Source organism: Triturus cristatus, chromosome 2_1 (assembly GCF_964204655.1).
Source record: "Triturus cristatus chromosome 2_1, aTriCri1.1, whole genome shotgun sequence".
NCBI classification, from domain to species: Eukaryota; Metazoa; Chordata; class Amphibia; order Caudata; family Salamandridae; genus Triturus; species Triturus cristatus.
In genome coordinates this window covers 925,619,767-925,645,661 of record NC_140581.1, presented here as the reverse complement: position 1 = coordinate 925,645,661, position 25,895 = coordinate 925,619,767, and the positions used below count along the sequence as shown (strand labels likewise).

General features: G+C 42.5%; 1 protein-coding gene across 1 annotated transcript in view; it reads left to right on the top strand.

Annotated features, from left to right (window-relative positions):
* The window catches only part of PSAT1 (phosphoserine aminotransferase 1), a 117,398-nt gene extending 91,970 nt beyond the window's left edge, over positions 1-25,428 (top strand). Inside the window, exons 6-9 of the mRNA XM_085633269.1 lie at positions 6,506-6,675; positions 9,739-9,867; positions 12,812-12,949; positions 24,744-25,428. Of these exons, the coding sequence (XP_085489395.1) occupies positions 6,506-6,675; positions 9,739-9,867; positions 12,812-12,949; positions 24,744-24,843 (537 nt within the window). The 3' untranslated portion in view covers positions 24,844-25,428. The remainder of the gene's footprint in view (positions 1-6,505; positions 6,676-9,738; positions 9,868-12,811; positions 12,950-24,743) is intronic.
* The last annotated feature ends 467 nt before the right edge of the window (positions 25,429-25,895 follow it).

The window sequence follows — 25,895 nt, the reverse complement described above, 5'->3', positions numbered from 1 at the left end:
TTTTGGTACGTGGTACATATCATGATTGCAAATTAATTTAGGCACTTGTCTTGCATACCTTTGAAATTAGCCGAATTTATCATATGCAATATGGGATGTGAATTAATTGGCATTGGCCAGTTATTATTCTACTGCCAGAATGTTTTCTGATAATTATATAATCGATAGTTGAGCACATCTCCTTAACATGGCTCTTTGAAAAGTTCATTGTAACTAAAATAAGATGAGCATGGGTAGATATAAGTCCTAGTCCCTGCTTTTATGAATTAGTGGCGATGGCATATAACCAGAATGAATGATTTTCTTTTTAAATCTATGAGCTAGCCAAAATATGCATCATTATTGTAAATAAGACAAATAATGTAATCAGGATGTTTTCTCTAAATGTGCATTAGTCTTTCTACTTTTTCTTTTGAATTTACGTAGAACTAATTGTTTTTACGAATTCTATTGGTTGGATTCTGTTTAAAAATGGATACCCGTCACCGGCGCGTCAGGTGATCAAGATCGCTTTTGCGATCGAAACGTGTCTGGGGCGGACACTTGTCTGCACACAATTTGTTTATAAAAATGGAATATATTTAAGAGGTAAGAAATGCCACAGCTGAGTCTCTTATGTGACTGCCATTAAGAGGGTCCTAATGAATTGGAAATGGGATGAATCACTGCATTTCTTTAGTCTTCAGAGGGACTCTGTATGTAAAAACGTTTCTCAGAAGTTGAAGTGCTGACCAAAGCAGCTCTGCTGGTGACCAGTTCTAGACCAGTAAGGAAAGGTTGCAGGATGAATTGCAGCCTTACCTTTGTGTTGTGGTGGACATTTTAGCAGTGGTATGTATGGGGTGTTCGCTGTTCTTCCATGTTGGTTTGAAGGGGGAAATGGTACCTGATCCAATATGCTGGCACAAGGAACAGAGCATGTTTTTATTTCTCTGATAGAGCTTTCGACCACTTAGGTGCCACAATGTAATTGACCCAAGAGCATAATTAAGAAAAAAACCATATTGCACGTTGTCCTAAAGCCAAAGCAGTTTTGTTGTTTTATTTTTACTCGCCTATAGATTTAAAACTCTCAAACAACTTGTCTTTCTTATAATTGTCTGTTCAATCCTCCGATACCTGGTCGCGGAGACCATAGTTGATATTCTCCTAGAAATATCGGATTTTCAAATTGTTCGCAAACAATTGGTGGGGGGGGGTTTGAGTGTGTGTGTCTGTTGGTAAAAGCAGTCACTGACTTGAGGAGCCTCTTAATTTGACTTTATGGGGATCATCTCCAGCACCTCTGAAGCAATCTCTATTGGTAGCTCAGACAACCATGTTCCTGGCTGTGTCAGACATCAGTACACTTCCAATTACTCGATTTGGTGTACCCTTGGACAGTCCGTGCTTACCATTTAGGGGAGGGAAGGCTGTAGTGATTGAGTTCTCTTTTTAAATAGTTATTACATCTATTAAATTACTCACTGTATGAATAGTATTGCTAAGCCACGCTTTGTCTGCTCCTCAAAGCAGTTTATGTGAGGTGTTGATGAGTTAGCCAACTTCTTTTGGCGAAGGGCATGAGGAAGTTACAATCAATGTTTGTGTTTTAGACAATCAAAGCTTTCCTTCAGTTTAGCAAAAATTGTCTTTAAAGAGAATGCAGGGCACATGGAAAATCACTTTGGTTGCTTAAGATTTTAATCCAAACTTGCTTAGCTCTATGTGGCTGGAACAAAATTTTGTATAGAGAAGGGGGGCAATAAATCCTAAACGCCAGCATAGAAGCAACTCTTCCTTTCAGGAAACTAACTGCTGCTGAGCTACTTTTGATGTAGTGTCCAGCACTACTTTGAATGTACTGGATGAGCCACCTCCTACGAAACCAATCCTCTAGCTTTAGGATCTAGCCAAATCTTGGAAACATCGAATGACCTGGAGGAAAACATTGAGGGCTAACTGAATGGCTTGCAGTTCCGAGTAATTGACGCAGTGATCCTGGTGCTGAGGGGGGGGGGTGGCACTGTCCTTGAACCGTGTGCTGGTTGAGATGCACACCCCACCCCACCCCATCCTGTGAATTGGGCCTCTGTGGTAATAACTTTCGTGGCGGGGTCTACGAAAGGCCTGCCTTGCACCAAGTAGGTGGTTAACCATCATAGCGGAAAACGGTGAGCCTAGGCCTTCACTAGATCTTCCAGTTGACCTTCTACTGTGCCCATTGGACTGGCTCCAGCATCTGTAAAGCAATCCATATTTTATTTATAAAGTTTTATATAGCGCAAACTAGATCCTGGAAGGGTATCAGAGCGCTTAACAAATGTTCCAGACAGTTAGAAAACAAGACAACCATGAAACAAATGCCGTCTGTACCCATTACAGGTCAGGAGAAGGAGTGCGTTAAAAATCTGGACATAGTGGTGAGCGAAGACCCTGGTTGATGAACTGCGTCAGATTGGTACCTGGATAAATGAGTCGTGTTCAGGGTAGAATTTTGTTAATTAAAATCAGTTTGGCTTCTATTTTGAAGGATGTGCTTGAAGGGTTCATTCTGACTTCAGGGGGCAAGGAGTTCTAAGTGCCAGTCCAGAGAAAGTACAGTTGTAGATTTTTTTTCAGAACTTTTTGAGGTTTTAAAAGTAGGGTGCTGGTGCTTCTCGGCGGTCTGACATCACCTGACTATTCCAGTTTATCAGCTAGATACTTTGGTGTGTTGAAGTGCAAGGCTTTGTGTCTTGCAAGCAATTTTCATCTGTATTCTTGCCTCATAAGGGAGCCAGTTTAGTGCCTTCAGATCAGAAGTGATGTTGTTGTTCCTTTTTGGAACCAATGATAAGCCTTGCAGCCGAGTTAAGGAATGCCTTTAGTGGTTCCAATCTGGATCTCGGCATAACACATAGGGTTGCATTCCCATATTCTAATCTAGTGATCACTAGAGCTTGCATGTCTGATTTGAGGTTGTCGGAGGGGAGGAAGAATTTTAGTTTTCTTAGATTGCTCATATGAAATTTTGCTCCTCTGGTGGCTGAGCTGATGTGTTGAGATTCTTGTCTAGTGTTATTTCCAGTGATATTGATGAATCTATAATGAGTGGTAGGCAGTTGAAGGCTGTTGAATGTTTAATCCAGTCTTCCATGTCGATGAATCTTTTAGGTGGGATAATTAGTAGGCATTCGGTTTTGAGCGAGTGGAGTTTGAGGTGGTTTCTAGTCAGCCAGTTTTGGGTTGTTTGCAAAGTTGTGTTGAGTAATCTGATTTAATCAGGGGACAATATTTTTAGGTATAGTTGGGTATCATCTGCATACATGTGGTATTGTACGTTGGAATATTTCAGGATTTCAGTTAAGGGGTCCATGACCAGGTTGAAGAGGGTAGGTGATGAGGTGGACCCCCGAGGGACCCCAAGGTGACCGGAATGGTAGTGGTTAGAGGATTGGTTAACCTTGATGCTTTTATTTCTGTTGTCTAGGAACAAAGTGAACCACTTTAGCACAACCCCTGATAAACCCATTCTGTGTTCAGGTAAGTGCTGGAGGCTGTTATGTTTGACCATATCGAAGGCTGAGGATAGGTCTAGGAAGAACAGGAGGCAGGATTAATTTTGATCTAGTAATCTGAGTGCGTCATTGACCATGTGTAAGGACTGTTTCCTTGGATTGGAATTGGTCAGTGAAGTGGAATTGAGCTATGTGGTTGCATAGTTTGGTATAGACTAATTTTTCAAGTTGCTGTGCCAGGGAGGGGGATGGTGGATATTTGAAGGACGTTATCTGGGATTGTGTAGTCTGCTGTGGTTTTATTTAGAATGGGGGTTACCTGCCCTGATTTTAGGCAGTCTGATACAGCCCCTTGAAGTAGTGTAGCATTCACTATCCTAGTCCAGAGAGGTAGTATAGAAGTTTTGATCTCATTGAAGACGTTGACTGATAAAGGGTCGCAGAACTGATTTGATGGTTTAAGTGTTAAGATCTTAAGAATGGCCCTTTCATCAAAGGTTTTAAAAGTGTGCCATAGCGCATTGTTTTTGACGGTGAGTCCATGTTGGTTTGGGAGCTGCTCTATTAGAGGCGGCTTTGGGGCTAGTTGGAGGTGTTCCATTACTGTTTGGAGATCACTTTCTATCTTGTTTGATTTTACAAGGAAGTAGGAGGCCAATATATTGCAGTTTGGCTGCGGATTGGATCCTAATGTGGAGGGGTTACGTTGTTGAGTCGATTGATAATTTTGAACTGGTTTTTTTGGGCGATTTCTGCTATTGTTGGCTCCACTCTGTTCCTGGCTTGTCAAATTTCACCACAGTTTCACTGAATCATTTTGCTGCTGTGCCATTGGAAAATCTGTGCTTGCCATTTAAAGGATGGAATCCTGCACCAGTGTTGGTGGTAAAATCTGTGATAAAATAGTACGTAGCAATCGAGCGATTTTTTTTTTTTATTATTTTTTTTTTTTTTTAATGAGCTGTAATATCAAACTACTCGATGTATAAATGGTATTGCTAAATCGGTTACAGGTTTCGTTGTGGTACATGATGTGAAGGGTGGAAGTGGACATATTTTAAATTGGAAGAAAAGGCCTGTGGCTTAAAATACGGAGTTATGTGAGATTAAAGAGCTGCCTGTAATATTAGGGTTGAGCAATAAGATCTGATATTTCGGGGAGTTTTACATCTTCCAGTAGTTGAAAATGGAAAGTTAGACTGAGATAAAGGCTTTGGCTTGGAAGTGAGGGTTGAAAACAAAACCTTGGACTCAATAACAGTAAATTCTGGTGTGGTGGTAAAGATCTGTAAATTAAAAAACTTCTTATAAAATGATATAAACAAAATATACCATAAGTTTGTTACTTTGCTTCGATTCGGAGAAATCGCCTTTGGATTTGAACTGCTGAGAAAGGAGTTGAATTATCATGCAGTCAGTCATTGGTGCCCCTGCAGAGCACACCACCGATGATGCAAACTGCACATTGGCCACTGTCTTGGCATGCATACAAAACGTCAGTAGGGGTGCTGGCTTGCTGAAGCTTAACTGCAGATTTTACATATTTTCTTGTCTTCATTGTTAGTATATGCAATTTACATACAAGATATACAGGAATATTTATTACGGTTTACTCACTATCCAACTTGTTAGCCGAAGCTGAAAACTAACCTTGAAAAGATGTTATGATGATTATCAATTTGTCTAGTAAGAGGTACATTCTAGCTTAGACCTGGTGTTTTGTCAAACACATGTTTTGCAGTATATATGCAGGGCTAGCTTTGATGCAGTGGCGCCCAGTGTATCAGTCTTCATTGGCGCCCCCCCCCGTGACCTTTCTTAATGGGTACCCTCACTACCACCCTCCAGTGGTGTCCCTCCTCTATCCTATGGCCCTCTTTCACATTTATTTATTTTATAGCGCTACTGGTCCCGATGTAGACTGCACCATAATGCGAGGGTGTTTGACAAAGCATTACATTTTGTGCTAGGAGGGTACCCTTCCAGTATAAAACCTAAGCTTGTTCTTATGCAAAGTTTAACATTTACCTCCTTGTATCTGCGATGTACTTGCAGCACATTTGCAAAGTTTAAAAAGGTTTGGAGAAAAAGAAATCTTTTCTCCAACATTACCTCTCCCTTGAGGGGACGTTATTATTGTATGCCAATCTATTTGTAGCAAAGTTAGAAGATGGGGATTGGGATCAGAAATCCATGGGTGAGTGCATGGGGCTGTCTGTGTACCACCCTGTGCATGCCTCCTTCACGTAAAGTATTGTAAAGTGCCAACTTGTGTTACTTTAAGGTTACTGTAACCACAATTCAGGATTTGTTCTGGAAAATGAACCCCAAAGCAGCACTTTGTACTAGGTTTGCATTGCTTTAGTTATATAAACTAGGTGCAAGGGGTTAGAAAAATCCTACCCATAAACGTAACCCTGTCATTTGGGGATGGAGGGAATGGGTCATTTTAATAAAACTGAATTGCTACACATAGGAAACCTCGCTAGCATCCGAAGAATAACGAAAGTTTGAGGGGAAGAAAACAGTAAGGTTCTAAACCTATGCCTTTCAATTTGCATGCAGTGCTTTGAAGCCAGCTCATAGCTCAAATATGCTATATTAGGATTGTGACTCAAAAACTTCAAGTAACAAAAGGATCCCTATGACAATAGCAATAACCAATGAGCTAGCTGCATAAAATGATATGTGATCTACATGTCACACGTTGTGCTTTGTAGCAGGGACATTAACACTCTTTGCTACTATATCCTGAGTCAAAATGGCGTCTCTCCCTCGAGTGCATTAACTATAAGCGTTATCATGCCGTTGTAATTATCACCTGTAAAATGCCACTCTCAGCAAGATCTCTGCCGTCTGCTCTTGTCTCCGATCAGCCTGTCATGCAGCGTGCACACCTTTGACCTTGGTGTCCTGTGGGATGTCAATGTTCACACCACCCTAAAGCCCACACTGAATGTATGTTCTCAAGTGCTTTGCAGCCTTAAAATGACACCCGCTTTCACCGACTTATTTTGTTTTTATAGTTTGGACTCGTTTTTGCTGGAGCGCAGAAGAACATTGGCTGTGCTGGCGTCACTGTGGTGATAGTCCGTGAAGACTTGCTCGGGTTTGCTTTAAAAGAGTGCCCTACGATCTTCGACTACAAAATCCAAGTGGGGAACAATTCCTTATACAACACCCCTCCATGTTTCAGGTAATTCTGATCATCTTGCAAAAGACAAGTGTATGAAATCGCAACTTGTACCTTTTTTTCCCCCCTCTACATTACATTTGGTATTTGAACGCATTCAGTTGATGCGGACGCTCCCTTTATATATCACATGTGCATTTCCTTAGCTCTTTCAGTATGTCATCGTACACAGGGAGGGAGCAGTGGAAATGAAAGCCAACAGTGCTTATGCAATCAGCCTAAATAAGGGCAGATGCAGGCACTGGCCTGCTTCTCTCTCCGAGGGAGTAGGGCGTCTTGAGCCTTGCACACGCCTCAATTAGTAGCTTGAATGTTGCCTCTCACATTGTGTCGCTCTAAAGTCAGTACAGAGCTGGTGTCTGGGGTTAGCTCTCATCATTAGCACACAAACCGATTTAGTGCCGTGTAGAACTATAAAAAGTTTCCTTTTTTTGAATATTTGGGAGGTTCTAAAACTCTTGGCAGTTTCTGAAAACTGATCAGTCATAAATAATATCTGCCGTTTTCAGAATGGTCCAGACATCATTGCTTTTTAGCACACTTTTAAAATGTATGTTGGGTGCTGTATGTTTCTTACAGTAACCACTACATAGTATAGTCACACACTGCGACTGTTCTAAAGAAAAAATCGTGCGGCTTGAAGAAGGACCAGGCATATGTTTACTGAAAGTGTGCTAATTTATTAACTTTATTTGTACTGTGCACGAAAATAAACCAGATTGTGTTCAGGTGCTGTTCACGCAGTGATTTCTGGGCTCAGGGAAGCGGGAGAGTAACAGAAAAGCCATGCTTAGTTGGGTTTGACCAAGGAAATAAAGAGGAAGAACCGCATACAGTCTAAGACCAAGCTCATAGAATTTAAAGTCCCATTGTATGTGGATGTCAATAGATGACTGTCAGAAGCAGGGGATTAGCTGATCTCGAAGGTCTGGCGAGCAGTACTTGTTAATTGTTTTGTGTAAGTGTATTAACTTCTTTAGGTGGAAATTAGGTCCGTTTTTGGAAGGACAAATTATGTTTTTTAAACAAGATGGTTGAAATGAGGTGGTCGTGATGCTACAGGAAACGTCAGGTGTTTTCCAAGCAGGGAGTTGCTGTTATCAAGTTTACATTTGATTAGGGTTCCCACATTTATTTTATTAAAGTTCACCAGTAAAAACAGAGTATCTTTCGTAGGAGTTGGAGTTTGAACCTACTGTTCTTGACCATTTTGTTGATTTAGGAAATAATACTTTTCTAAAACTTTTTATTTGTAGTTTGTAAGTGAAAATACAGACATAACAATCTGAATATTGTCATATATTAGCATTAAGCCTTAAATAAACATTCAGCATATCTTATTCCGAGCTGAATATCCGATCATGTTTTAGTTGCAACTTTAGGTTGTTTTCCACATACAGTTGTATTGCATTAAGCATAGATATTCATAAATCATATAAATATTCTCTCTAGATTCTTAGTTTTGTGATGATTCATTCACTGGGCTCCTCATTAGTTCAATAATCCTATCTACTCAGCTGGCTTGTCTTCTGGTGCTTTCTTATCCTTTTTACCAGCTTTTATGCGTATATTGTCAGTCATAGCCCATTCTGTTATGTCCTTTTCCCATTCTTTCTCGAAGGCAACTCTGTGGTGAAGCCAATGTTGGAGGGAACGTAACTTGCATTAGAATTCAAGTTTTTTGACTCTCTTTACATACTTAGGAGGGAAATCAAGGAGTAGTGAGGAGGACTGAGCATGGAAAAGGCACAATTGTGTTTTGGCCCAGCAGCGTTAAGTTTTACACCACTGTGCCTGAACTAGTGGACATTTTCTAGGAGACTTCTCTTAACTGCTCTGGAGATGGGTAACATCCCCAGTCCTCAGTGTCCTTTTACAGGAATGACATTTTAGGCCCTGCCAATAGATTAGTTGGAACCATGGTAAGATATAGAACTTAAAATGTGATGGCAATAGAACGGAGCCCCGAAGCACTCTATAAAGTGTTCATTGTGCAAAAAAAGGATCATACGGTCTTCAAAAACGATCGTATTAGATCAGTTTTAAAGGGGGGCAGGGGGTGGGTTGAAGTTTCACTCCTCTCAGTTTTAATCTATCACTTGGGGACATCAGAGTAGAGTTACTGTTCAGTCCACCAAGAGGCAGTCTTATTCTCCTTAAGCACTTACTCTGCGTACCTCCTCCACACTTACCGCTCCCACAGTACCATCAACATTATAAACACTCCAAGAGCTCCTCCTTCCTTGCTGAAGGGAGTTGTAGCCCACACCAGCAATCTCCTGGGCTGGTGTGATGAGAGTCCCTATGGGGAAGCTTGCCACCTAAGGGTGGGTGACTGTTTCCATCCTGAACAAAAGGACTTGTCTATAGGACAGAGGAAGTTTTGTATAGTTCATGAAAATTGTCACATGCTCGGCAAAATAAGGTAGATATTTGCACATGCTCTATTTTCTATTGCAAAGCTTCCACACAAACTGCACAAGAAAGTAATTTGTAATAAAGTGAAATATTTAAGAGCGTCATAAAATTTGTGTCTGCAAGATTAAAGCTTTATGTTCCCTACAGATTTTTCAAATTGTAAAATTGACTGTTCATGTAAATTAAAAATGTATACTGTCAATTATCATCCCTAAGAATTACACAAACTATTCTTTGTGTTGCTTCGCAATGATTTATATTTTGTGATTCAAAGCTTTGCTGACCAGTAATCCCTCCAGTGTTGACATTTATTCCCCCGTTGTTTTGTACAAGGCATCTTCAAATGATAACACAATTGTCTATCTTGCTGGATGTGTCAAATTATGCTGACCTCTAGGGAGGTAAAGTTCAGCTTCCTCGATATAGTGCTCCACCTGCAGCTAGCTAGGTATGATATTCAATCAAAGTCTTATTGTAGTGTCTTAAATGTCCCCGTTGGAAGCCGTGAAATGCCATCAAAAGCAAGAAATGGATGTTGTTGATTGTGTTGGACTCCCTGCTTTTATCGATGAACTACAGACAGGAAACCAGTTGTGATTTGTGTCCGTTGGTGCACAATGTGACTTTTTCATGGTTTCCTTCTTACAGCATCTACATTACAGGTCTTGTTCTGGAATGGATTAAGAACAATGGTGGCGCTGCAGCCATGGAGAAGATGACTCTTCTCAAATCAAGTATGATTTATGATCTCATTGATGAATCCCATGGATTTTATGTGTAAGTTACTATTTTGTCTTATTGTTTTTTTAAGTGTTTCATGTCCACTCGCTTATTTAAAGTATTTTGCATATTATAAACCCTCAAAGACTTCGATTTTATTAGTGTTATAGCAAATAAATGCATAAGAATGCTCACTTCCTACTCCCACACTGATGTCCCAGCAATACGTATTTGGTACTGGCACTGTTTAGGATTCACATGCGTGCTTTTCTTTTTTTTTTTTTTTTTTCGCTGCTTCGAAGTTGCAATAGGGTTTTTAGTAGGTTGTTTTTGCTTTTGTATTGGGGAGAGATCCTTGTGAACAACTGTAGTTTAGGGATATTCAGGAGGGATTTAGCAAGAGTAGTAGAGGAAAGAGACTGGCTGTTTTTTCCCCTTATATTTTGAGGAGTCTGGAGTATTTGTGATCAATGAATGACTGTATGTGATAAAGGAGTAGTTTAGGAGTCTGCGATCCAATCTTGCGAATATACTTCCTCTGAAATGTGTTTCACTTATTTAGGCTACTGTAGTGAAGTGATCTGCCTCAGTTTTTTAGTCTTGGTTGCTTACTCCTATTGATACAGGAGGCAGTGTTTGTCAATCCTAATTTATTGTAACAGATTCAAGCGGCAAGTCCTAGTAAGTGGATGCATTGAAGTGCAGGTTTTATACTGTTCCTGATAGTGAAGTTTAAGATTGGTTTTGTTTCTTATGATTTTAAATATTTTTCTAAATGAGAATAAGATAGTTCTTTCTGTTGTGATCATTGCTTGGAGTCTTCACCAGTTCCATGGAGAGTTTAGCGGCACTGGAATTTGAACGCTAGTTCTTAAGAACAGTGCTCTAAAGTCGTCTGGGAGGAGAGTGCTAGTTCTTCTAACCTGGCAGTTTTGATGGCAGCAAAAACTTACCGTGCTAGAGATCTGGTTGCTGATTTCTGTAAAGGGATGCTGTGGTCAAATGTCGCTCTGAACGGTAGTGAAAGAGGAATCACAGCCCTGTTGTCTGAATAATCTTTTTCAAATGGTCAATAAGAAAGCTGTTAGTTGAGTAGCCATAACTGGATAACTGTAGGGCAGTTGTATCGTCCCCTGACGGCCTGCAAATAGTCTTTGAATGACTTGTTGGAACCATATGTAGATAAAATCATCAAAGGCTGATGCACTTTTTCCCCAGTGCCTCTCTTCTTCGTCCACTGTGTCTCATGAGCGACTTGGTTAGTGGCTTGGAGTGGAGTCCTAGCATTTGTCTTCAGTAGAGTGATCACTCTGTCCAGGCCTAAGGCTACAGCTCCATGGCCAGAAGACATCCCTGCAAGTTTACAGATATGATTATAGTATTGGGTATCAAAGCCACAAACTATAGGTGATTAACTATTTGCTAAAGAGGCGCAAGATAATCCTTGTAAAAAGACCAGAGGCGTCAATTTAATAAGCAAGCCGGCCAATGGTAGTGTATGATGCTTTATAGACGTAATTAATTAATTCATGCTTTCGTATACGAAAGCAACTTTAAAAAGAATACATTTGACTAGATGTATGCTTTTTATGACCCTAATTTTGAGTTCTTTTGACACTCTCCACAGAGTATCACATTTTCTTTTGCGTACTGACGAGTTTATGATTCACTGCCCTTTCCTCTGATGCACTCTGGTTTTATTGTGAGGGCTAAAAGCCAGATGAAGTAAATGTCCCAGGCATGCAATCAGCTACTCCTAGAACTGCAACATGGCTGGAAATGAGCCACCAAGGTTATGGCACTGTGTTTAATTAGACTGTGGGATGATGTTGACTTTATTTCAGTGAAGCAAAGGTCTGCAGAAAGGTCATTTTTTCATTTAAGACCAGTGTGTGTGGGATCAATACTACAAGGTCTTTACTGTTAGAGGAGATATTATAATAGCTAAGTAGGGCATTTGATTTGTGGAATAGCACAGCCAGTGATTCAAAGAGAACTGGTATGATCAGAAGGTAGTAATAGTCTTTTCCTGGTGCACTCAATTATATATTTTAATCTGTGTTCCTATTGAGAATTACACTATTTTTAGCCAGATAAAAACCTGCAAATTGCACCAGTATGTAGACTGCTCCGGGTTGTCTGCTGTAAAATCTCAGAACTACTTAAGATTGCACTAAAAGTTGTGCTGCTCTCTATAGCCCTGACCACACCAAAAGTGGGGCTTCATTCCTGCTGGTCTTTGTTTACATCCTGCCCCCAAGTGCAGAGTCAAACTGTGGACAACTTTCTAGTTCAGTGATTTTGTCCCATGGGACTGAAGAAAGAGCCAGTACATTTTTATATTAAAATGGAAAATCTTCTTGAATTTAATTATTCTTAAATAATACTCTGTCCAGAATTGGGTTCCCTGTGAGAAGTTCATGTTTATTAGGTATTGCTCTATGGGCTTCAAAAAAGAAAATCTCAGTTTTTAATGCAATTGCCCATATTTAACAAAATAGTAATTGACAATAATAGACTCTGCTTTTGCGTGGCATCTTTAAATGAATACAAAAGTCCAATAAGTCTAAGTTGGCCAAGCTTGCAAGTTTTTTGGTTTAGTATTACATTTTCTTAAAATTCTTATTTGATACAGAAATAGTTTACAAAAAATAAGTTATTGCAAAGTCATTTTTAGCCGTTTTTTATGAAAGCAGAATCATCGCTTGGGCGCAAGTCGAAATTCTGTGGGTGAAAAATGAATACTTTTAACCTTTTCTCCTTTACATGTGAAAGCAAAGACAGATCAAAAGGATGTGTTGCCAACAAAATGTACATGTTCTGTTGTCTTGTATACAATTGTCTTTAGACCTTTCCTCAGTAAATATTATTAGGGCAGATAATTGTTAAAACAAACTTTTGTTGTGTATGTGGACTGAAAAAGGAGGTAAAGCTATTGCCTTCAACGTGCAGTTAACAGCACATTGCTGAAACCAACAATGTAATTTATATATTTTTCTAGCTGCCCTGTTGAAAAAAAGAGCAGAAGCAAAATGAACATACCTTTCCGTATAGGAAATGCAAAGGGTGATGACACTTTGGAAAAGAAGTTTCTTGAGAAGGCTGCTGAGCTGGGAATGATGTCATTGAAAGGTCACAGGTAACGATGACAGTAACTTTTGTTTGCATGTTTGTGAACGCATACGCAGTCTTTTATAAATGACAGATGTTTCCATATTGATCTGAGTCCAGAGTAGAGGAGCCAGGCAGCTCTAGATCTTGCATACAGCAGGCCCCATCTTATTGGTCCATGTGGACAAGCTGTGAAAGTAGGGGGGAAAGATTAGGGGTGTCCCGGAAAAGGGAACAGCTTACTGTGATATGGTGTGGCCCTTTGTGATTGGGATGAAGTGAGGCTTTGTTGCTGCTCTTTAACCAAATACTGTTAAAACTGGTTCTCTTGGTGTTGGCCATAACACTGTGAGTTCCCTCCATTCAACCTACTTGAAAAATATGAATATAAAGGAACCTAATGAAGGTGGGTGGTGCTTCATGGAAGTGGAATAATAGGACATGGATGGTAGAAAGAATTGAAGGGCAGCACATTAGAGTTTTCTCCAAAATTTACATGAGGAAGCACATTCTATTAGAGCTACCGTTCATCATGCTGGCCTGGTCGTTATCCTGAGGAAGATACTTTCTTAGCTTTCGGTCTCTGAACCTATCTCTGTACATTAGGGAGTCATAAATTGATTGTTCAATACAGTACTTCCTAAATGAGTAGGCAAGAGTATTTAAAGACCATGGGTCCAGGACTTGTTCTTTGACCAGGGGGGTGCTTCAAGCTTGCCGTCATAGTGAGATTAGGACTGCTTTCCCTGTTCAGGGTGTGGCATATAAAGTGGTGTAGGGAGCGTACCTTTTTATATGGGGTAGTGTGGCCTGGTGACCCTATTCGTGAAAGGTTCCACTGCTTTTTGCACCCCAGAACCTTGCACAAACTTCTGCGTGTACAGTGAGCCCATGATACATACATGCATGGTAGTAGGACTGTCCGTCTAAGTACTGGAAAAACAGCGGGATCCATTTTGGATGCCCCTGGTTTAGCATGGCCTAAATGGGAGTATGAGTTCAGCTTCTCAGGACAGTATACGTGTATTGCTTGAATTCCTGTAGCTGGAGGGTGGAGATCTAGACATTGAGGTGAGGAGGATTGAGACAGGGTTACTTTTAGAAATTCCGAGAAGACTTTTGTTAACATAGAGCTGCCAATCAGTTCTTCTCTGGCACTGCCATTTGGTTGATGGTAGTAGTGAATGGTGGAAGTGCCGTTTCTTTTCAGGGCAAGAAAGTTTCAAAGTCAGCACCGTCCTTTCGCCTGTTATAACTGCTTAGGAAATGCTGATGACAGTCGGGTGCAGATATCTTGCAGTTCAACGTCCCCATGTGATGGGTGCTCCTGCTTGGAGACAACCCCAGCGCTACTTGGTCTAAGAAGCATCTCTTTATATAAAGGCTGTGTTTGGAGCGTAACCTGAGAGGGACACTTGAAAGAAAACTACACACTGTTAGTTCTGACATTTGAGAACGTGATCTGCATCCCCTGACTAGAAAATGCATATGTCAGTGGGGCCTAAACCACACCCTCCTTTTTTCCATTCCCAAGTTCCTCTTGACCAAGGCTGCAAAGTACTTAAGTGTTGCTTTGTAACCAGGGAAGGTGTCTACTTGACAGATAAGTCTCCCAGAGTTGAGGGCACATTACCTGATGTCTGTACTTTCAGATGGAGGAACAGAGATTCTGCCTAGTGCCTAGAAGCATGCCTGCTCCTGAGAGATGGAAGGAGTGTGCCTCCCCCTGCAGGAAGAACGACTGTAAAAGAGGAGAAGCCCAGTGGGTTCCTGCTGTGTGGGGTACCCAGAGAAAGCAGACCCTATCAGAGAACGAAGCCAAGAGCAACCTGCATCGTGCTGGGAGTGGGGGATCTCTGTCTCTCTGCTGGATTCCTCCCTGAGAACAGCCACAAAATGTGTGTATATATATATATATCTTCGCTAGACCTGGTCGTATGCTCTGTCCACTGTGGCCGTGACTCCATGCGGATACCAATGCAACTCGCCGCCATGAATTGGTTTGGAAGTGCCGCAGCTGAACCACTTTATTGTGAGCCTTATGAGCTGGGAAAACTGTATATGCTTATCACTGCTGTACACCCAATCAGCCTAGGAGGCCACATCTACACATCGCTGTGATGAACCTGACTCACTAAAGAAGCCTATTCTTCTGGCAAGACAATTGGGTGACGCACAAACCTGAACTGTATGCACCCAGCATATTGACAGCAGAGAGTGACTATGACAGTCATGGACTGCAACAGTATTGACCCTGCACAGACCGTCGTACAGACATCTCCAGATTTGCTCTGCTTGCGTAGCACATGGGCTGAGATGATGCTTTCAGAAGATAAGTGCACACACTTGAAACTTTCAACCCAACGTAAACCAAGGGTAATCTCAAGTGACTGGAATGTGTTTCTAAGCCCCCTGGGAGGAATTGCCATAACCTGCGCCTAATTCATGCCTCTGCCTCTCTGTACTGGAGACTATGGCACCTAGATATCACCCAGAGAGAAGTGGGGGAAGGACATTGGATAGAGAGAGAGGGTGTAATGCCCCCTCAAGAACGAAACAGAGGATTTGAGTATTAGTGAATTGGGTAGTATTTCGTTTTGTTGTGCATGTATATAAAAAATTTTTTTTAAGGAAACTACAACCACTGGGCTAGAAATTTAAGTCATTGTGTCTGTTGGTTGATTACTGAGTTCTGAGCTCATTTCCCCCCCCCTCTCCACCACCCACACACGCACTACCTCCCTGAGAAGCCTTGGACCGCTTGCTCTCACTTCCCTGACAGTAAAGTGTGGAAATTCCCAGTCTGCAGAACCACAGTAGGATAGACCCAGGACACCAGTGGCAAACTACCTCAACCACCACAGTTGGGGCCCTGTAGCCCTTGTCTGCCTTGCAACACCCTCCTCCCAAAACAAGGTCTGATAACATCCTTTGAGCTACCTAACTAAATCAAACCCATTCCAAGTGAACCAAGAAAAAAGTTTCAATAGGCAAACTAAAGCGTGTGCCTCCCTTGTGCTCCTTTTCAAGTCTACAAGTAAATAACCAGAGTTATAAGCCTGGTCCACCTCAAAGAAAGTAGTTTGTAGTATGGCAATTTTTCTAATAGGCGGAATGTTTAGCATTCCAATTTGAAGTTCATAGAGAAGTCTGCATCATGACCGGAAGAATCCATATCGTTTTTCCAACACACTTAAGAACCAGAGGTCGTCGTTTGCAAGAATAACACAGCCAGGAGCCGCAGACAACATTACTACTTTAAACATAATGTACTCATTAGTGCCCAAATTTCAACCTAGTTCCATACAGTTAAGGATTCAGTTGATTGGGCATACGCACGACAATTAAAGCCCCACAGTTTATGGAAGAATGTAAAAACTCTTTAGTACGTACAGTATACGTAGGTCTTCATTATAACTCCGCCAATGAATGAGCACCATCCTAGTCACCCAAGGTAGGTCAAGACCAAAAAGACCCTTTAATCCAGGGGTCGCCAACCTTTTCTGAAAGGAGAGCTACTTCTGATCTGTGAAAACCATTGTGAGCTACTGAATGCCAAGTAACTTGCTCATTGTTACTAGACACCCCTCACTTAGATTCATTGACTTTAAACCTAATGTCCATGGAGCTTGATACTATGAGCAAAGTACTGTGACTAGTGGTACTATAATAGGACTGCAATGTGCGTCAGTGAGTGCATGGTCTGTGGTGATGTAACAATGTGTTTGAGTGAATGGGATATATGTGAATGGATGACACCCTGTGTTGTATGTACTTGTGGCACAGGACATAGCTTTCGCCATATGTGGCACTGTTACATCTACAACACAAACCTACAGCCATTTTTGTTTTTTTGACTGATAAATTGTACCATGGAGCAGCAATACTAGAATATAAAGCTGCGATTCTTCTTTTCTTGTCTAAGCAAAATCAAAGTTCTTAACACATAAGATCCAAAGTTTTAAGAACTTTGGGCAAGGACTTATTTGCGGTGGTAAACTGTCTCGGCCACGCATTCAAATCTTCTATTACACTTTCGGAAGACCTGTAATCAACTAGCTAGTTTTTCATAACAAGATCTCTGTCTAGAGTTTCCTTGGATTCAATTCTGGATCTAGAACTAGTGTTGGTTAACAAGGCACTGGTCTCCCAAAATACTTTGTTACACAAGTTCACATGCCTATCTGAACTACAAGTTTGATACCTGCTTTTGGCGGTTAAATCGAGATCCCCATCTGACCACTGAATTCTTCACCTTGCTCCAAACAGTCTAACTTAATTACTTATGTCCCTTCTAATTCTGGCCATTGAGACTGTCTTTTCTCAAATTTGGAAGGAAGCCTCTTTTGAAAAAGCCGAATGCAGATCCCATAGTGTGGAAACATTACAGACTGATTTCTCCAGTTCCCTTGCCAGCTAAGATCTTGGAAAAAGCCTTTAACAAGGAACTTTTGTCTAACACAACGTCTGTGTTGATATGTCACAGATGATATAGGAACCATTTTAGATCATGGAGGCTCTGCTGCTCTTTTATCACTGGATCACTCCATGACATTTGATACCGTGGTGCACTTTGTGCTAGTGGCTCTTCTTTCTCAGATGGGTATTAACGATGAGGCTCTCGTATTCTTATTGTTCGAAAGAATGAAAGAAGCTCAATATGTGGCATATAAACTATTTAGGTCACAATCATTTGCTCTTTGCTGTGTTCCACAGTGCTCTTCACTCAGACCAACGTTGTTTAAACTATACATGGGTGCCGTTGGCTGAGTTGGTTTGATCTCATGGTTTTAAAGTATCACAGTATGCCGACAATACACAGATGATACTTAAGATCTCTAGCAATCCACTGATGACAGTGATCAAGTTCAAGGATTGTAGGGGGGGGGGGGGGGCGTGGCTAACCGCCAAAGATGGCGGACGCGTCCTAGCTGAGCTCCGGACCGGGCCCTTTATCCTGCAACAACTACGCTATTAAGGGGGCTATCGCAGACCCCGACTCCCCGGGCAACGATTTGGGTATATAGACTGAATGCAACTATCACTAGCGCCATGCATGCAGACGGGTGCGCCGCGGCCCGGACCAGGACCACCGGGACGGGGGAGGCCGCACTGCGTAGCTCAATGTTGAAAGTGACTGCCACGAAAGGAGGTGCGCAGTGGAGTTGAGACAGACCGGTTAATAAATTCTCCGAAGCCCGCCAGAACCAATGAGGTGCGCAGTGGAGTTGAGACAGACCGGTTAATAAATTCTCCGAAGCCCGCCAGAACCAATGATATTACCGCAGTGAATTGGGAGACCCGATCGGTGCTGGCTGAAAGGCCCTGCCAAACAAAGCTGCGCGTAAAGCGGTTGGGACATGGAGGGTTCTGTCTGCCAGTAATCCCACACAAGTACCTGAGCTGTGGGCTGGCTGATCGGAAGAAGCGGATGCCCCCTGGGAGTCCGGCGGTTGCAGCTGTGTGGTTGCGTCTCCCCCCTGCAATGCACTGTTGCATGTACCGCTGGATTGGGCTGTTGCGGTGTCATGTGGGTGGAGGCATGCAGGTGCCGGCCTACGCCGGGTGTGCCGCCTGAGGGCTGGATGTAATTGGTGCACCTTTTGTCTTCGGCCTGAGACCGGAATGGTGACCCAGGACCGTTCTTGGGCCCAACACGTTTGAGAAGACACCGGATTTATGCACTCCTTGAACGCTGTTGCAACAACGAACTGTGAGTATTGTGGCTGTTTAGGCTACACATGACCTAAACACTGAACTGTATGATCAGTGCTCCTGTACACGGCTGTTCGGCCCGATGCCAGGGGGCCCCTTGCATGCCTGTGAGACCTGCCTGTTCAGGCTAGGGACTGGGGCTATAAATGGACACTATACTACCTGCTTGAATCCGCACTGAAGGTTACCTGAGCCTACATTAGCAGGCCATAGCAGTGTTGTGTGTGTGTGGCACGGCCTGCGGAAGTATGACGTATACAGTACTCCATCTGCTGCACGGCACCCGCTGTGCATGATGGGGCTCTCTAGGGGGAAACTGAGCGAGTTCCATGCCTTGGGTAGGCCCAACCAAACAGATCAGGAGGATGTTAATAGTACCTCTGATCCTGACTGTATAGCACCGACTTTTCTGAGTGAACAAGCCGGCAAATTGGACCTGATATTACAAGAGGTGCGCGACTCCAGAAAAGCAATTGAACAGCAAGTAAGCGCACTTGCAACCGGTCTCACGATTTTGAAGGCTGATCATACAAAGCTAGCGGATACGGTCCGAAACAATAAACTGCACCTCTCAGAGATCATGCCACAGCACAAGACCCACTCAGAACCGAGGCGGCAGCTCTCGGGCCTCCAGGACAGGGTGGATGACGCTGAAGGAAGAGCCCACCGCAATAACGTATGTATTGTGGGCCTGCCGGAACGCAGTCAGGGATCGAACCCCACCCAATAAATGGAGCAATGGTTCAGAGATGTGGTTGCGCCGGAAGGCCTCACTGAGCTCTTTAGTGTGGAAAGAGCACATAGGATACCAGCACGTCCTCCTCCTGGTGCTCCACCCAGGCCGATGATCGCTCATATTCTAAACTTCAAGGACAGAGACACTTTGCTTCGTACAGCCCGTGAAAAAGCCTGATAAGATTAGAAAACAAAAGAATATCTCTATACCCAGATTTTACATTAGTACAAAAAATGAGATCATCGTTCCAGGAAGTTAAAAAGCAGCTTAGATGCCACAACCTAAAATATGCTCTCCTCTTTCCGGCCCACCTGAAAGTGATCCATGACCAATAATCCTATTTTTTCGACAGCCCGGCGGACACAGAGGAATGGATGGAAGTCACGCTGACACCAGACACCTCACAAAGTTTGGCCCAGAGATCGAGGCCGAAACCATACAAAACTCTGAAGACTGGACACAGTCGGTAAGAAACTGCCACGGATGGAGGCCACGACAAGCCCATCCCAGGAGCAAATCATCAAAGGTCCGAAATATGCAATACAGGCAGCTGCATTGCTCGATGACCAAGACGCACACTCGTCCGCAGGATCGCACATTTCGTCTGAAGACCCTACTGTATAGCCAGACTCTGAAAGTAGTCTGGCCCTCTTTCCTTCGATCACCCCTCAGACAATGAATGACTACTTGGGCTGATCCACTTGGTTTATATGCACGGGAGCCGGTGGGGGGGACTTACTGCTCGTAATTACAGCTGTCTTTTACTGTGTATGTAATTATGGCACCGCTTGCACCGGAGCTGTGTTAGGGCCCGGACTTGGCCGGTTATGTGACTGCTCCGGTGCAATGCACCCCTAGGCTTCCCACTGTTTATGGTTAACAGCCCCCACCCTCCCCTCATTGCAACTGCATTTTCATCTTAATTGTTAGACTCTTTAGTCAGTAGTATTATCATGGTTTGGTCCTCTGCTGTTTTCCGGGGGAACCTAATATTGGAGATTGTTCTTAGTTTTACCAGACTCACTTGCTGCATAGGGATTAACTACTGCCATACCTGCACTTGGACAAGCATGTCGAACTTATACAACTCGTATTATGGATACTACAGGGAAATACATTTTGACCTGGAATGTTAGGGGGGGATGGGGTCCGTACACAAGAGACATAGAATTTATGCGCAGCTATACAGACGGAAAGCCCACATTGTTTTACTGCTGGAAACACACCTCACTCATTCTGATGCCGTTAAGCTGTGGAAAAAATGGCGGTGGCAGCTATTCTGTACATCCTTCTCTGCATTTGCGAGAGGGGCAGCTATATGGGGGCACCCTGTTTGTAGTTTCTGAACAGAAGATAGATGTCAATGGCAGGTATGTGCTGCTCCGTGGTACACTGAATGGGGAACCACTGGTACTTGGAAGCATATATGCCCCCAATGTAGATCAGGATAGATTTTTGTGGTCCTTAAATACGGTATTAGCGGACTGGGAAGGTTATCCCTGGGTGGAGGGAGGGGATTTTAACATAGTACTAAAATTAGACCTTGATTGTTCACACCCACCACTATTAGGAGCTGGCACTAGGAGGCAATCCGAGGCACTAATGAGCTGGGCGATGTGGTGGGATCTCGGGGATGCATGGCGGGTGCACAACCCGACAAGCTGGGAGTATTCCGTCTATTCCCCAATGCGTTTGTTGCATTTGCGCATTGACAGGGTGTTTTTGCTCTATTCCTTTACTCGAAAATGTTGCCCACACAACTTATATCGGGAAGATACCGTCTGATCATAACCCCTTGGAGTTGACGCTGGAATGGGGTAGAATCACCACGCGGTACCGACTTGGAGGTTGCAGCCTGTTGCCTTAGAGGACCCTGTCTTTCGTTCTTCCCTCTTCGCTGCCATAACCAGTTACTTCACAGAAAATGCAAACACTGCAAGTACACGTCAGGTGGAGTGAGAGGCATTCTAGACGGTTATCCATTGTGTGGCCATTGGTACTAAGGCAGGGGTCCAGGCTCTCGTTGATAAAGACTTGCGAGAGCTGGAGGGTTGGAACACGCTGCTGCGTCAGACGATGCACATATAGAAGCACTACAGGAAGCACATATAAAACATGCCGATCTCTTGGAACAACTGAGGACAATCGATTACCGCACTTCCACTCAAACACAACATGCAGAGGCAGATAAGGCTGGTGCACTACTAGCTAGGATTGTACGAAACATGCCACCCCCTACTCGTATACATGAGGTTTATACACCGGAGGGTGCAGTGGTAAACACGCAATCTGGCATCAATGGGCTTTTAGAAACTACTATAAAACATTCTATGTGCCACGAGTGGAACTCAATGAGGAACAGTTGACTGACTTCCTTGACGGCCTTGAGTTCCCCACCTAGCAGACACACAGAACAAGCATTGGCATAGCCAATAGGTCTCGCCTTTGGGACCTTGTAAGTGTTTAGCCATGCAACAGTTGCATAACTAAATACTTATAAGGTCCCAAAAGCGAGACCTATTGGCTATGCAAAGCGACCGTGAAAGTGATCGTGATCGCGATCACGATCAAACATCAAAGCGGCCGCGAAAGTGAAAGTAATTGCTGTAAAGCGCGGCCCGCGCACATGCACTGTAGCTCTAGGCTGGCCTGGTAGCACTTTTTGGAGCTCTCTCAATAAGTCTCGCTAGACCAGCGCTGGGTCAGGCGAGACCTAAAAAGGAACTAGCAGCACCCATATCAAAAGCAGAAATCCGATCGGCAATAAAGGACCTCTCACATAACAAAACCCCAGGCCTTGATGGCCTGCCGGTGGAATTCTGTGAGACTTTCTCGTTACAGTTGTTCCGGGATTTATCGGACAAGGATTGGGAGAAAATATTGGAATATCCCAAGACTGTGTCACGTAACTTGAAGTTCAAACTAATCCAGTATATGCTGGTGCACAGGGCGTATCTAACCCCACACAGATCGAGCAAAATGTTCCCGGGCACGGCAGATGTCTGTCCTCGATGCCACACACATCCTGCTGAGTTAATACACATGCGATGGACATGCCCGATACTGTCATCTTTTTGGGCGACAGTTTACAAACTCATTAATGAAGTAACATCTGGGCTAGGGAAGGACACAGTGGAATATTGCATATTGGGACTATGTAAAAAGCGTTAGTCGCAGGGAACACAGGCTAGGTTTGCTAATCTGCTATTAATTTTAGCGAAACGGTCAATTACAATGCGTTGGAAATCCACACAGCCCCCGGTAGCGGTTACATGGCATAACGAAGTGGTCTGGTGGGGGAGGGCTGAAAGTATGGCACTGAGCAGGGAAGAAAACAAAGGCTTGAGGAAAAACCCGATTTCTCTGGACTGGGATGCAATGTTGGAGTCATTTGTCTCTGCCGAACCTTTACTGCATTAAAGTGCTGATTGTTACTGTGCATTACCAATATCTTGCGGAACCAACCCATAGCAGTTCCCAAACGGTCCTTAATATAATGTGATAGACAAAATGCAAGTTGTATTATAAGAATTGTAATCTGCATTGAGTATCTGCTGCGGATATCAGGTGGTGTTACTAACTTGGTGAGTCTGGTTGGGTGGGTGGGTGGTCTCGGTTAGTTAATAATATAAGGGAGGGGGATGAGAGTTAGCGCTTTGGTTAATCCACTTGCATATAAGTGTAATAATGTCCTAAGACTGTTACTATGCTGCCATTCTGCGATGTATATTTGGTCCCATGGGGCCATTGTCAAGGTCTTATTTTGCAAAAACAATAAAATAGGTTAAAAAAAAAAAAAAAAAGTTCAAGGATTGTATGAGAAGTGGATATGATAAAATTGTCTAAAAGTTACTCGTGTGAGGAAAAGATGTCCTGATATTTTGCTCTCATGCATGATGGCCGTCTGAGATGGGTTCAGTAACTCAACCAGTCAATTCTGCATTGAATCTTGGAGTGATTTTTGACTAAGACTTGTCCTTTAAAGCTCTCATAAACCAAGTAACAACTACATGCTACTTTAATATTAGGATGCTCAAGAAAATCTTTCCTATTATCTCCCATGCGGTACAAAACGCTTGTCCAAGCCTAAATTGCCTCTCGCCTGGGTTACTGCAGTTCCCTCTATCTGGGAGGCACCCAGGCGGTATGTCCCAGATTACATGTTGCTCAGAATTTGTCTGTGAGATTGATAGTGTGCCAGAGACACTGAATGACCTACATTGGCTGTCGGTATTCAAACGCTCCATGTTTAAGGCCCTCTGCTTGGTGCATAGGGTGTTATATGGGTCTGGTGCAGCATCAATTAAATCAAAGTTTAATTGGTATGCCCTTAGAGACCTCCAAGGTCAGCAGAGATCAAGGACATGGCTGTCCTCAGAATAAAGTAATCTAGATGGGTAGGAAGTACCTTTGCCATTCTCTCTGCCAAGCTGGACTTTGCCTCCAGTGAACATCAAAGCTGTGGACGATCACACATTCCAGGAAGCTCCTCAAAACCTACCTTTTCTTACAGCAGATATAAGATCTAACCGACTTGTTTGTTTAGGCTAGTTAGCGGCAAAATGACTTTGGTAAGAAAGCGCTTTTAGAAATTATTTTCATGTTTCCCGTACCCATGTTTCTGTTCAAGAAAAAAAAGATGAAACTGACACGCACATCATATCTTTAGTGGTGCAAAGACTCCATCTTCTTCCTTTCCCTCCTTCCCGTCATTCCCCCTGTAAGAACTGGCATGCAGTGTGATTAATCATGTTACACTACACATATGTACCAACTATTCTGGTTGTGTGAAGATCGATTATGGCTAAAGTCAATCTAAAAGTCTTTTACACGTGTCTCAATGGTGATTGTGTTCTCTTCATTGTTCTTCATGTCTTTTGTAAAAGCACAGAACAACCATGAGGTTTCACAAGTGTTTTATGTGGACACCCTTGAAGTTACAGGCACTGAATGGATAAAAACCGTACAGTGGATGGTGCAGTACTTGCATTCACCCCTATCCCTTCAACAAAAATAACCATTCACTTACATTAATAACCTTTTGATGATTGCCCATCACAACGTCTAAGCTATAATTGGTTATAAACAAGGCCTACTCAATAGACCGCTTGTGCAGTTCAGTTCAGTGTATTTGTCATGGAATATTGTTTTTAGTGTCTTTTTTTTCCTCTTATTTCCACTTAATACATATGACTGCACAGTGTTAAAATGTATGGGGTTGTCACTTTTTACTTCCTAGTGTATTAATGTATACTCCACGCGTTAACTAAATCACAGCTTTGCCTAATTCTTTGGACTGGAAAGTGTTCTTGACTCTCTACTGAGTGTGACCTTGTGGTGTGTAAGTGTTCCCCTTTCCTTTGTGTTACAGGTCAGTCGGTGGCATTCGGGCCTCCCTTTATAACGCTGTTACTGTTGAAGAAGTTGAGAAGCTTGCAACTTTTATGAGGAACTTCATGCAGATGCAGTAGACCGGGAATACCTGCAAACAACGGTGTACCATTTTCTGTAAAGCTCAGAAAATAAGCTATGTGTTTGAGTTTACATGCTCTTATCACATGCAACATCAGACATTTCCATCTTGCAAAATAACTTCATATTTGTAGGCTTTATTTTTGCAATTTTGTAACATTCCTCAATTGATGTTTGCATTTCTACCGTTCACCGCTGTGCTGTGCGTTGTACTGAACACTACAAGAAGACGATGATTTATATATACTGTGATATGACAAAGCGGTGTTGCCAATATCCAAACGTCATTCATTAAAGCTGCTGTGCCAGTAAGCACTTATCAATGGTGTCTTGGACGAATCAAAATCATATCTGTGTATTTATGTAAAAAATGTAATGCATGGTTTATGTTCTGTGTTTCATGATATTTTGTATGTCTTAACATTTTATATGGGTATGCTCAAGTGTAACTCGCTGTCCTACATCTGATATTAAGCAATAACATTTTTGTGACATTACATTTGGACCTCTTTCCTGAAAATTCTTTATTTCAGTTCATGATCTATCTGAAATGGGAAACAATTAAAAGTGTTTTAAAAACTGAAGTCCCATACATTTAATTTTCTTGTGAATGTTTGCTGGGAGAAAATGGTTGACTTTGGTGTATGAAATAGCCAAACAGTTTGAGATTCTTCCTGCATTGCACATATTTAGATGTGCAGGCTGCAGAGTTTTTTGGTTTGACGTAATCACTTGGATCTCGAAACTAAAGTTGCCATTTTCCTCCTAGCTTCAAAATAGTTTGTTTAGTAATTGCTACACCCTCGTTCCCTGTTACTCATAGGTACTTTTTTCGTTTTCTGTCTTTAAGTGTTGTTCCACAATGTGAATTCCTGTTAACCTCTTTTCCCCATTAGATTCTGTATTTTGGAATACATTTCATTCGTTTTCTGTAATTTCCAACAGACTTTCCTCTCATCTATTTTTACTGTGTTGTGCTATTGAAAAGTTAGGACCGATTTTATAAAACATTTCAATAACTAATGTACTTGTGCATTGTCTGTTAGGGGTG